At 31.7% G+C, this 14,631-nt stretch overlaps 1 protein-coding gene across 6 annotated transcripts in view; it reads right to left on the reverse strand.

The window, feature by feature from the left end:
- LOC134712522 (uncharacterized) overlaps nucleotides 1-11,184 on the reverse strand; it is a 34,313-nt gene extending 23,129 nt beyond the window's left edge. Inside the window, exon 1 of one of the 6 annotated variants that reach the window (XM_063574159.1) lies at nucleotides 10,992-11,184. In XM_063574159.1, coding sequence (XP_063430229.1) covers nucleotides 10,992-11,015 — 24 coding nt within the window. In that variant the 5' untranslated portion in view covers nucleotides 11,016-11,184. Of the gene's footprint in view, nucleotides 1-483; nucleotides 550-615; nucleotides 698-4,076; nucleotides 4,158-10,991 lie in introns of those variants that run through there. The other 5 variants (XM_063574162.1, XM_063574156.1, XM_063574161.1 and 2 more) reach the window with 5 other exon arrangements.
- Nucleotides 11,185-14,631: the final 3,447 nt, after the last annotated feature.

The raw sequence follows: 14,631 nt of genomic DNA on the forward strand, positions 1-14,631 counted from the left end.
TCGATATGGGTTAACAAGAATGTAATGCTGTAACAGTGATCTGGAAGGATTTTTCTCAATGGGCCCAGAGCCCCCCAAAATTAAATTCAATGAGCCATTTTAAAAATGAATGGGCATTGTAGTAAAATGAGTGGGCCATTTGAATTGACTATAATAATGATTAATACCTCTCAGCTGATTATTTTGACAAATCATTATTTGTATAGTCTTATTTTATATGATAAAAATTAACAACCAGTGAGTTAACATTTTAGGAGTTAACCGTTTATATCAAATATCATCTCCATACTCAAAATAATTTTTACATAGATGGCAGTCATAACAGAGATAGCTCTACTTGACATAACTTATATAATCAAATGTGCCTAGCTTGGAGCAAAAGTACAAATGAATATAATACCATTTAACATCACTAAGGCATGAGCTAGTACAGACGTTTTCGCCTGGCACCAAGGCTTTTTTAACTTGCAAGGTTGGACTTACCATAAACCAAAACTGATATACAGATCGCCCTCTCGTATGATGGGAACACATATTATATGAATAACATGATATAGACACGCTGTTTCCGTGTCAAATAGTCAATACATCAAATTTTAGATTTTTAAATTTTACCTGTTTAAAAATGACAAGCCACCTTGTTATATCTTTCCAGTTCAAAAGAGTGACTTAAAGCTTTCCATGAGCAGTGAAGCCTTTCCCGCAATGTCACGTGTTTTACAAATATAATTTCTGAATCTAAATGTAAAACACATTTTTTACGTAAAACCATTTAAAGTGAAAAATGTACTTTTAAATTGTTTTGAATAAATAATTTTTCATTTAAATACAGCTTTTCTTCACCCTCTTTTGGATAAAATTAATACTTCCACCAAACGTGACTGACAGTTTAAAGATGTAACCACTTATTTATGGAATAAAATGTCAACTTTGTTATATAACTCTCATAGTGACAATGAGATACACTTTTACCTTACTGGTGAATTGGCATAATAACATTATCATTTAGGTCCTTCGTCATGTTACATTTTTCTCTAGTTTTACATACTATATACATAATATTCTTAAACGAACGTCCGTCATATGGTTGTCTGAGTGAATATAGTGTCCGAAAATAGAAAAGGCATAACGGATTTCAAGAATGTATCATCTCCTTTTTGTTTTACAGAAGAAAAAAAAGAATGAATTTCTTAAATGCCTTTGGTACGTAACTGATAATCCTTTTGCTGAACACATAGCTGGTTATCATAACACATATCCTTATTCTTAAATATCAATAGTATATACGATATTAATTTATTAAAACCTTTTTCTTCAACAAAACTTTCTACAACCAAGTTGACACGGCCAAGGATTCATCTTACAAGTAATCACCTCGGTATAGTGTCACCGAACCGCAATCTCGATAAACCAAATGATTAAGAGATATTTAGTATTAAGTTTTAAAATTCATTTTGTAACTGCTTTCTATCAGAATACTGCACACCTCTCTTCCACCAGAGCTTTTAAAAAAAGTTTTAAAAGTGAAAAATGCATCTGACTTTGTCGTCTTTTCCACAAGGCCTTGGGTTAGGTGAAAATACAATTTCTATTCACTAAAATGTTTCGATGATGATAAAAATCGACGAAATGCAATTAATTAATGTTCGGTAAAAGTAACATAGACCCGTTAAAACCACGCATATAAAGTTATGTTTTCTTATGTATTTTTAATTCCCTGCATATCCATTGCCATGTACATACATATAGACAAAAGTACCAAAAAAAAAAATATATATAAAAAGAACACAAGGTCCCAAACCACACAACTAAGTCATATAAATATTCTAATCTAAAACGATTTTTTATGCCACTATCAACATACCCATACAAAATCGCCCCACATTGAATATTTAATAACTTTTTTTATAATAATCCACTGAAATATGAAATAAGGTATCAAGCTTCATACCTATTAGATATGCTTGGGTTCAATGCTTTATGTTTTTACACTTATACATCAAAGAAAAGGGTAGGTTTAAGATTTATATTTTGTGTCTCATGTAGATAACATTTAGATATCATTATGTCAAACGTTTTGTTTAGAAGTTAATAATCTGTGAATCTATGAACTAAAAGTGATGAATTTAACGTCAATGAGAAATCAACAAACATAACATGCAATCAAAGTTTAAATCTAGGGAACTATAAACACACCCCATCTACAAGAAAACCGAAAAGACATCGACGATTGAAAATAAATGGACACAACTAATAAAACAAATTCTAACACCCATTTATTGTGGTCAGTTTTGATGGATTAAATGAAAAGAAGATAACCATAAAACACTACTGTGCTCGAGTAAATAAGATGGAAGATAACCATAAAACACTACTGTGCTCGAGTAAATAAGATGGAAGATAACCATAAAACACTACTGTGCTCGAGTAAAACCATAAAACACTACTGTGCTCGAGTAAAACCATAAAACACTACTGTGCTCGAGTAAAACCATAAAACACTACTGTGCTCGAGTAAAACCATAAAACACTACTGTGCTCGAGTAAATGAAAAGAAGATAACCATAAAACATTACTGTGCTCGAGTAAATGAAAAGAAGATAACCATAAAATACTACTGTGCTCGAGTAAATGAAAAGAAGATAACTATAAAACACTACTGTGCTCGAGTAAATAAGATAGATTAAATGAAAAGAAGATAACCATAAAACACTACTGTGCTCGAGTAAAACCATAAAACACTACTGTGCTCGAGTAAAACCATAAAACACTACTGTGCTCGAGTAAAACCATAAAACACTACTGTGCTCGAGTAAATGAAAAGAAGATAACCATAAAACATTACTGTGCTCGAGTAAATGAAAAGAAGATAACCATAAAACACTACTGTGCTCGAGTAAATGAAAAGAAGATAACCATAAAACACTACTGTGCTCGAGTAAATAAGATAGATTAAATGAAAAGAAGATAACCATAAAACACTACTGTGCTCGAGTAAATAAGATGTGAAAGACTAGTAAACAAAGAAGATAACCATAAAACACTACTGTGCTCGAGTAAATATATATATATTTTTTATTTAGAAAACTACCCCTTTACATCGGGGGCACCAGTCATCAGGGTAAAAGTGATGGTGCGTCTATACTATATTATTTACAATTATATACATTATAGTTAATGGTTTCATTCTAAAATGTCTTTGAAACAATAACATACATGGCACATTAATAAGACAAAAATAGAGATTTCTAAAATACATAATCATAATAAAAAAAGACAATTTATAGAATGTTAAAATATACGTGTAATTTAAAACACTCATAGACAAATATGACCATGTAGCATGTATAACGCATAAAAACTAAGATCAATATATAATAGTACATACGAGTAAGTAACTCAAAGGTTATTTTGGTTCAACCATAGTTTGACGTAATCTAAATAATTCTAAGAGATACATTCTTCCATAAACATCATAAAATGAACCAATTTCATCGTTAAAAGCATAACCAATATCGCCAACTAAAAATAATACTTGTGCACGTGGCGACAGTTCCAGAAAACTTACATTTCTATTATTAAAAGAGGCAAATAAGGTGAAAAATTTAGACCTGGTTTGTTCAAGAGATGTACACCCGAGCAGAAAATGTTCTAAATCTTCTGACTCCCCTGAATCACAAATAGGATAAATAAGATGTGAAAGACTAGTAAACATGTATTAGTATCCTAGCGTACAGTACTAAACAAACACCAAGTCAAGTTCAAGAGAAATGTAAGCCTAAAGCTGAGCGGGCCGACTAAATAAAAGTGAGAATGGAGTTTCAATAAGTTTTAGAAAAGCATTGAATCGTGTCCATTATTATGCTGCAATCTGGATACAGAGATATGTCACTATTTCTATAAAGTTTAGAATTCGTTGTTTTTACATAATAAATTACAAAATGCAGGCTAGGGTTCCAAAATGATTTCAAGTGAATTCCGCGACATAAATGGCTGCATCAGCCGACCACCTGAAGTAAATTACAGAATACTGTTTGTTAGATATAAATGGAGTCCCCTATGTTAACTAGACTTACGTTTGGTTCGGGTGTTCAAGTCCGTCAGATAAAACACAACTGAAAGTGACGCATTTCCCAGACAAATAAACCTTGAACAAACATTTAAATGATAATGCAGTTTTTTGTTAGGTGTTTCTTATATGTATTTATTTCTATTGCGAAGGTGTGCAGAATGACAAATCGTATATGTTTGGGGTACTGATTAAGGTATATTACTTGTTTATGGTTTTCTTATTTGCTGTAAGACGCTGGTTTTTAAGTAATATTTCTTGTTCTTGCTTAAAATGTATTTCAATTGAAATTTTAAGTTGTAGGTTGAAATAATCGATTTGACAATGCAGACACTCTAAGACATATATACATGTACATTGTTTTTGCTCGTATCAAAACAAATTCTAAAATTAGATGAACAAATTTGTTGAATAATGATTATTAAAACTGCTGCTTGTTCTATCATGATATATGCTATAATATGGTCATATTGTTTACTGTACAATTTCTGTAAGGTCGAGTTGTAGTGCGGTAACGCACTTTTATTACCGCTAATAAAACACATTAAAGAAACATAAACCGAAAAAAGTAATAAGACATGTACTCAGCATCAATGTCTCTAAAGGACAAAAACATTAAGATGAATTATATTAGGACAACACATGAAGAGGTTACTGACTTCTGACGATCAAAATGAAATGACTGTGACATATGGCAGCGTGATTTGTATTTGGAGCTTCCAGAAATCCCATGTCAATCTCACCAAGTGGAAATATGAAACAATTCAATTGAGAAAGCTCAAACGACAACCACTGAATTACAGGCGTATATCAACCATCATGAGAACTTTTGGTCTCTCGTATCTCTTTTTCAATAAAACGGCTTGTCTACGTATTTTTTCTTAGAGGAGCAACACTTATGATGAAAGCAAGAACTGCAACGATTCAAATATTTGTTTCGCTCATTTTATGGTTATTTACAAATCTATAAAAACATCACCAGCCGCATACAATTTCAGAGCCTTTCTTGTTGCTCTGCGATATGATTGATTACATTGTTTTTTATAGACTTTTTTATAAACAATTTTATAAACAAGAAAAGACAATGACAAAAGCAATTATTTGGCCGCTGGAAATGAAACATTAGTAAAATGCTTCAATCTTTTCAATTGATTTATTGATAAATGAATATGTTCATGTTAATTAAACGACGACATGTCATTCGTAGTGTCACTGTGGCTTGATGGAAATGTCATTTTATATAATTTAGTTATTGAATACTAGGATGTTTTTGGTTGAAAGTAAATATGAATAACAGCATCGACGAAGAAGATAAAACATCAAGTATTTATATTTTTTTGTTTAAGGCTAGATGTAGATATAAAATAAGATATTTTTTTCTGAAATACTTGAGAGTCAAAATGTTAAAACTAAATTCAAATACATTATTACATGTAATTCCAAATGATGACTGCTGTCATCTAATGAACACCTGATTTGCTTTTTACATTTCTAATCGAAAGAGAGGGAAACCCAATGGTTTATCATATCTTTTGATTTTAAAATCTTGAAACAATAAAACTGTGAAATTATAGTATTTCTAGAAATAACTTATTTCATTTCATTCCTAGATCATATGAGTAAGCATAGAGTCAAGTTAATAAGCGATTGCTTTTTTTAATGATAAAACTTGACTAGAATATATGTCACTTTGCTAATACTCAGCAGTGAGTCAAGAGCTACGTTTAAGTCTTACAAAATATTTAATTGAAGCAATTATTCATCTTTTGATCTTTAGATACTTAAAGCTGTCTAGTTTTCTTTGCTTTCGTTTTCCGTGTTTCTCTATTGTTTTCAAAGGGTCTTCGCGTCAAACAAGTTTAAACTATTTCACGGTCTCAACTGGAGCGTTGATTCATGATTCCAGTGTAAGTTGAAGACATACAAGATTATCATTTATATGGGATTTTCTCTTAAGATCCTTCGACAAGTTAATTTTCTCGTTGTCGTATTTCCATTTGATTTCAAGCCTCTACGACAGGTACTTAATGTTGTTCTGATTTACTGTCATATGGGATGTCGGTGAGATATATTAACTTATATATTATCTGCACTTGAAGTATTTCCCTAGGCATAGCGGGCAGCTTTATATAAGAATTTCCATCTTCTCAAATAAAAATCAATAGCAGATTATAAATTTAACTATCACATCACTGAGAAATCTGCAAGGACAGAAAAGTATCGAAATCACTGCGTTAAACTATTTAACTCTCCAAGATAATAACGGTGTTATCTTCGTGCTAAATTCATTGCTGAACACAATATGTCATTCACCATATCAGACTTCTGCAACCAAATGTATTACAAAGCAAAGTTTCCAGATAGCAAGATTGCTAGCAATGTTATTTTTTTGTTGCTTGAACAATGCTTCTCTGGAAATGCACAGAGCTCGTTTAACCAACTACATCAGACTTTTGCCGACTTATTGCTCAGCTTCACTTAATGAAAAAGCTTCAGTGTGATCAGCAAGAAATTTCAATGAAGACCATCTTAAAAAGCAATTCACAATATCTTTTTTTTAGAAATTGGTTGTGTGTGCCACTTGATCAACCTGGGGTTTAAGTAGCCTGTGTAAAAGCTATAAAAATGACCGTTTATATTATCCCTGTAGACATATACGTTTCAACAAAAATATTAAAGCTGCTTCGTTCAAATTTGAAAAAAATAATGAATCTTTAAAGAAATATCTTGAAAATAATATTTCTGTTGATAAATATGCAGTGAACTCAATATTTACTTCAACTCGTATCCAGGTGTGCGTAAATCTGATGCATTCAGACATTTGCACTGTACAATGCGATAACTAGATCCACATGTACTTTTTGGCGTCGTCTTGTGCCACTTTTAAAATGACTCAGATACCATTTGGATACCTGGCAGTAGAACTCCAACTTAGTGAATCAGTAAGGAAATTAGCAGATGGAAAAGTACTGCACCACCACATTTCCTGCAAACCACCTTCTATACAATAGTGATCACAAAATTGGACCTCAAGCACATAAGATTTATAACCACTGAGGTCATATGAGCTCAACAATATTTCAAACATTGGTTAGGGCATTATAAAATTGTTTTTAAACAGATGTTTATCCATAAAACATCAACTTAAACCTTCCAGTTGTCGGCTACCAACTTGAGCCAGACTATGAAACATTGAAAATAGCACGGACAGACATCGGGACTTAGGGAATAAGTATAGAGGCAATTTTAAAGTGTTGCGAATACTCAAAAGTGTTGATAAGTTAGTGCTTTCTAGTAGTGATAGTAGTGATAGTATAAGACGAACATTATATATAATATTATATATAATATATGTTGTGGAAATGTAGGTATTAAATTTAACCTCGAAGACAAATATCAATTAAAGTATAATGGTAAATGCAAAACTATTGCTTTATATAGTTATAGAAAGTTGTTTCTCTCTTTTTCAGGATAACCGTAATAAATGCAGGACATCCAGATAATAATCATGCCATCATGGTGTTTTGTAAAGGAAAAGAAATAAAGATTGTAAAGTTTTGTTTCAGATTTAAGCTGACAATGCAGTAACTGGCAAAATAAAAAAAACAAATGGAGTATATATTATTGGGACAATCTCGTTCATGTATTGTTTGAGAAATACTGATTCATTTAGCACCAAAACAGTTACAAATGAACAAGATACAAACACGAGTTTAAAATACGGCTACATACATAAAATGTCTATGTTATGTAGAAGATATGATTACCAGTATCAAAATACTTCTTAATAACCTAGCTGTACAATCCCTTCAATTGGGTTGAGCCAGTTTTGACAGATTTGCTCGACAACTGGACTCTTCAAAAACATTTAAATGATAATGCACATATTTACTTCAATTTTTACCTAGTATGCGCTTTAATAAAAGATATCTTTTATCTTTTTCATATGCGTTTTATACAAACATGACCTAACCTACAGGTTGGAATAGGAAGTTGTTTACACATATCATCCAGAAGAATTGAAACTACTGCAACAACAACTAATGCACTGTTGTCTGAAACTATATAGTCTAAACTAGTACGATTTATAGTACAAATATTAGCCTATGAATTTAACATCAAAGAGCAAGATTAAAATTTGAATGATTATAGAAAAACAAATTCAAAACCGATCTCACATCGCTCCCTTTCTCTGGTGTGTTGCGTGCCCCATGCGACATGTCAGAAAACGGGAGCGATGAGAGATCAGTTTACAATCGAAGGTGCTTGGATTCTGTTATGGGCCCCTCCCCCCTTTGCCATAGTCTTCTTTTTTATTATCATGGTTTTTCTATATATATATATAACTTATATTACATATGTGTACCATATTTCTATACCGGTACTATATGCCATATTTTGACTCTGAATATGCATGTTTACTATCAATATTCAAATTGACTATAGCCAATGAGACAATTTTCTACCAGAGACCAAAATGACAAGCGCCGGCAACCATCCATTAACTTGGACATTGGTAAACAGCACAAGAGAAAAGAAAAAAGTCAATAAAAGAGTACTCGCAGGTACTGTGAGTGATAATGCAAAACAGACTCCATCTTATTATCAAACAGTTCATGTTTTTTCTTACTGAATCATTTTTTTTTCAAAATAAATTAAAAAAAACATTACAAGACTTTGATTTAGATACCATTTTGTGTACGAGTAGAAAAGATGCTACTAACTATCTGACAAACTAAACAAAACAGCACAAGTTAACATATGAATATGTTTATAGTGAAACTTGATGCATGGCTATATTTGCTTGTATGTATTGATAAAATTGATAAAAAGTAGATGAAATTGAATATAAAAGATTTATAGTATACTTAAAAGATTATATAGATATCAATACATAGAAAAAAATAAGCGCTTATCATTACCAGCCGGAAAACAATTAAATAAAAAATTACAATATAAAATATCTATGTAAATAATTGTATTGAAGAACATCAAGAATCAATGAGGATGACTTGTAGTTAGAGAAACATACTGGCGTTTTGCATTTGCGCCGATTTTTTTCTTTCATTTGCGCCGATATTTTCTTTCATTTGCGCCGATATTTTCTTTCATTTGCGCCGATTTTTTTACAGGTAAATTACAGGTGAATAGATATAAGAAGATGTGCTATGAGTGCCAATGAGAGAACACTCAATCCAAGTCATGTTATTCTTCATTTAACATTATAGACCTCTTCCATTAGCCACTTGTACAAATTTATGAATTGTCAATCATAACATGTATATAACTGTTGTCCCCTGTTCACATTGGGGAGGTGGAAGAAGGCCTACAAGATACATTTCCAGAAATTTTCCCTGACCGTAACCGTAATTCTTTAGCCTCTGTCTTTCGGACATCTGCCACTTATTTCTGCTCGATCTGTGTTTTGACAATAAAATCCGTGGTGACTCTGGCTTTACACAGTTTATGGTACCTTAGAAAGATATGTTGTTATATTTCAGGACACTGACCTTCCGATATGTATGGCCCTCGATGATTAAAGAAATGTCTCCTCGGCTCGTTTCAGTGTGCAATATGTCTATCATGTTACAATGAAGTTGCAGAAAAATATGAATCAAAATTATCTTAAACATAAATGAAACACATTTAGAACCAAATTTTACCAATGGTATAGTACAGTACATGTACAAGTATTAATTTACCTGTAAATCTAATTAGGAGCAAATAGGAAATCGGCGCAAATGAAAATATAAAATCGGCGCAAATGAAAGAATGAAAATTTTCAAAATCGGCGCAAATGTCATTCGCCCAAACATACATAGCTGTATTCCTGAGAGCATAACAGTTCAATCAAAATGTGTCAAATTCCACTGAAATATGTTTTTGTTCACCTGAAAATATCGTATTTTGAGTACATGCTTACAGATTTAACACATTTGTTTATAACCTTAAAGTACGTACGTACATTTTGTACATACATGCATGAACCCGATATAGCGTGAATTTTGGTTCAGATTCAGACTTTATCCTTGTATTCGGGGGAAATTTGCACAAATTTTAATAAAATCAACCAAAAGTTTCTTAAAAAGAAAAAAACCATCATGAAATGCAATGACCATATGTTCAAATAAAAGTCTAATTACTTAACGCTTCCATTTCTCCAGTTGCTAAAACAGTTTAAGTAATTGAACCAACTAAAAAATGTTGATCCATGGGTCGAATAAATACCTCAACAAAGTAAAGTTAGTTGTTATCTGTTTCAGATTTGTGGGTTTAATATTCTTACTCATAAACTTTTTTAACGGGTTATATGTTAATTTCGAATTTTAATTTAAATCTCAAGAAATATATTTTACACACCTTCTCTTATCGTGTGTCAATACAGAAAGTAAGTAACTTATCATATTTCTAATGACAAGCAGGATAACTCGTAATCCTAATGGCAATATTCAAAATCTGTAGGTGTGCAGATTTACTTTTATCGTGAATATTTTGTATTACCAATCTACACATTGGTTATGCAAAACACAGTCATAAAAAGGACATTTTTTTTTTATTTTGACGTCTACATGTTATCATATAATAGGAAATATATTAATTATGTGCAATTATAAATTATGAATGGAATAAAAATTATGACTTGTACCTTGTATTTAAGATGACATATGCCACCAACAGCAGAAAGGTGAATCCAGTCGAAACACCTTAAAATTTCCTCAAAAGAATCCAGGGTGGAAGTTATTGCCAAATATAATAACTGAAGATTAGATAGTATGATAGATCAACAGATTTACTAACATAAATGTCATTTTACAATTGAGTGACTAACAAAAAACTTGATGAATGTGTATTGAGACACCCACAGGTAACAATAATAGGTTGGATACATTAATTAGGCCAGTTTAAAAGAAAATGAACCCACATGTACGCTCCATCGCAGCCACATGCCTTAAAGACTCTCACTTTTCTGGCTAGATTTCAATATAATACTAAATCCTTATAACTATGTAAGAAAGTTATGTTCACTATGCAATGTCCGGTGTTATTTGTATCTGTCATTGTAAAATAGGAGAAGATTTATGGGGATACAAGTTATAATATCTAATAATACATTCAGGTCTCTGTTTTCAATGTGTATGTAAATAGAAGGATAATTTATGTCGTTTTATGAATTTAACTTTATGATACGTGGTAAAACAATCACTTATGCTTCTACCTTATTTCGGTTCATTGACATGTTTAATATCTATGACATTTAATACATATTTTAAAACAACTATATATTAACAACGTTTAACTACATGCTCCATCATATTTTAATGACATTGTTTAAAGTGTAATGTGTCTCAGTTTAATAGTAGGCTATGTGTCAGCATGGTTTCCTTTATATTTCTTTATGTCGCTTTCAAAAGAAATATCCTCGCCTGTATATCATAGAATCCATTTCCTGAAGACCCTAAAATATTGTAATTTCTGATGATAATCTTTCAGACTTTATAACTACAAGGATGTGTGTTCCTTTCTCCGAAGAGTACTTCTTGGTGAGTCTGCATTTCTTAGTTGGTTCTCTCTGTCTCTGTTTGCCGATGGCGTTTCTGTTGAACGTAATACTTTCACTATCAGTCGAATTATTTACAACTGGGATATAATCCATGAATAGATATCATATATTGGTCAAAGTTTTTATTATACATGTTATCGAAACTATTGTAAAATTTAGATTCACAGACTTGTGTGTATTTAACAAAGTCTGGTATGTCATTTTCAGCTTTAAATGGTTACATTTTTAGTAATAAGTTGACAGGTTTATGAATTGTCCTTCGTATCGGAAATATTTCGTCATGAAAATGAGCATCTGGAGAGAAACGTCTTCCTAAAATTCATTAGACAGTCAATGTACAGAAAGAGAAGAAAAAATATATACCAATAGAGAAGAAAAAGAAGCTTTTGTTGGTTATGTTTTAGCCATATATGTTGACGACACAGTGCTTTGTTTTAAATTGGGAAGTACCCATGCATCAGCAGTTCCAAGTCCGATCAAAGGAGTAGGGATGTCATTTTTCTTCTAATTGGCGCAATCGTATGTTTTATTTTTGGCACAAATGATACCATGTAATTTTAAAATATGTTGCACAAACGTAGCATTGGAGAAAAAAAGTTGTGGCAAAAAAGGACGCAAAAGGGAAGATAAGGGCGATTATCTGGTCCCTGCAAAATATTAGATGTTTCAAAATTTTTATAAAATTACACTCATTTCATTTAGTAGGGTGTATATATAGTTATCAAATGTACTAGGACTATAATTTAGTATGTAATTTACTATGTATATACTAGTATATATTAAAGAAAATGAGGTATGATTGCAAATGAGAGAACTCTCCACAAGAGACCAATATGAGATTGAAATTAACAACTAAAGGCCTTCAACAATGAGCAGGGTTCATAACGCATAGTCAGCTATAAAAGGCCCCGAAATCACAAATGTCAAACAATTCAAACAAGAAAACTAACTGCCTAATTAATGTCCAATAAAAATGAACGAAAAACAAATATAAACAAAGCAACAAACGACAATCCCTGCTTTACAGGCTCCTTACTAAGGACATGCACATACATACCGAATGTGGCGGGGTTTAACGTGTTAGCGGGATTCCGGCCCTCCCCTAACCTGGGACAGTAGTATTTATCAGTACAACATAAGAACGGACTAAACAAATTAATTGAAAAAGACATAACTCATCAAATGGATACAAATAGAAACAAGTAAAACAAAAACATGTGGACGTGACAGGGTACTTGTACATCCCAACATCAAAAAGACACTTATTGCAGATCTGTGAGTACTAGCAGTTACTGACAGCTAGTTCAAAGCCAATAACAAATAATATAAAAAAAATCATGAATCTTATACTATATTGTCAATGAGAACACATCTAACATCCAATGGATTTAGTTTAAAGACCACGTTAACAGTCAGAGAACACATAAACTTGTTCAATGCCATAACAATAATTTTATATTTATAGTTTTCTTTTGTTATACGGATAACAAAATCAATATTAATACCAATAAAAAACAATATTCAAAGATCTAATGACATTGTTGTATTGGTAACCTTTCAGAATAAGTTTATGTAAAGGAGAAAATCATGAAAAAACGTTGTTGATGGCACGGTCACATGACAGAATTATGTCTATGAGATAATAAACAAAACGACGTCCGCTAATCAGAAGACGTATTACATCCAAAATTAAATTATACAGGTACAACAGAGCTTCGCTTGAAACCCAACTCTTTATATCTATGGATGAATTTAGTAAAAAGTTAAAAAAAAAAAAATTGTGGTAACGAAATCCCTGTAGATGGTGCTGAATGAGCATCGCCAACCGAAAAAATGAAAATTAACAATAGGGAACAAAAAATCGTCCCTTTTGTCGTAAATTCTAGTGTGGAGTTTTCCGTGTAAAACTGAATCTAAATATAGGAAGGGACAGTTATTAGCGTTTGCATTTGATTTATCTAATGTAAGTTATTATATATATTTGTAAGTTTCGGCATTATGTTTAGAGTTCTTGATTATCTAACGAAAACATATCATCAAGATAACGGTAAGTATTGTTAAATTTATCAACTAAATGCAATTTAGACGGGTCTTGACTGAGTTTCACAACAGTATAAAAACCAAGTCTTCTATTAAAGGGGTACACATAGTTCACATCGGAATACCTACTATATGTCGATAAACTGTGTTGCTGAAACGTACACAAATGGTATCAAGGGAAAAAATAACAGCTTCAATCATCTCATCACATCACATCTCCATTAAGTATACATATCATATTTACCTTTCTCATAAAGAAGAAGGCTTTAAATAAGTTGCACCAAATATATTTGCAGTCAGATATACCAAATGACCATTTAATTAAATAGGAAAACTTTTGTATGATAAGATTGTGTGGAAGTGTAGTGCTGAGTTGAAAAGTCAACAGAATTAATAGGACCATCAAGTGAAGCGCACGGGCTCATGTCAGTACATTAGTTACAGAGAAGTTAAAAACATGCATATGAAATATAAATGAATACATACATGAATAAGAATAGTTTAATAAATAAAATATAAGAACACAAAACAAATAAATAAACTTATTTTACGAAATAGTTTAAGTGTTTAAATATGTTTAAATTATGGTTGAGAAGAAGAATTAATTTTACTTTTGATACAACTTATGAAATTGCAAAACCATGATTTTTGTATAAGTTGTTTTAGTCTTTGAAATAGGAGTCAATAACTGTGAGTACTTTCTGATCTGATCTCTGTGTGTTTTTTTGTAAGGGTACGTACATTCCATTTCACGTCCGGTCAGGTTTTTTGTTGATTTTTTTCGGCTTTTTATATATCTAATGAGTTAAGCCCTTTTCAACTTATTTTTTGTAGTTTTTTCTTATGTTGTGTTGTAAAACCACTGTTCCATGTTAGGAGGATCAAACGTTCACTATCATTATCCCCCAATCCAGTCTGTAGTTGCCTGTTCCAAGTCAGGACCCTGTGGGGCTGGTTGGTT

This window comes from Mytilus trossulus, chromosome 3 (genome assembly GCF_036588685.1).
Source record: "Mytilus trossulus isolate FHL-02 chromosome 3, PNRI_Mtr1.1.1.hap1, whole genome shotgun sequence".
Classification (NCBI taxonomy): Eukaryota; Metazoa; Mollusca; class Bivalvia; order Mytilida; family Mytilidae; genus Mytilus; species Mytilus trossulus.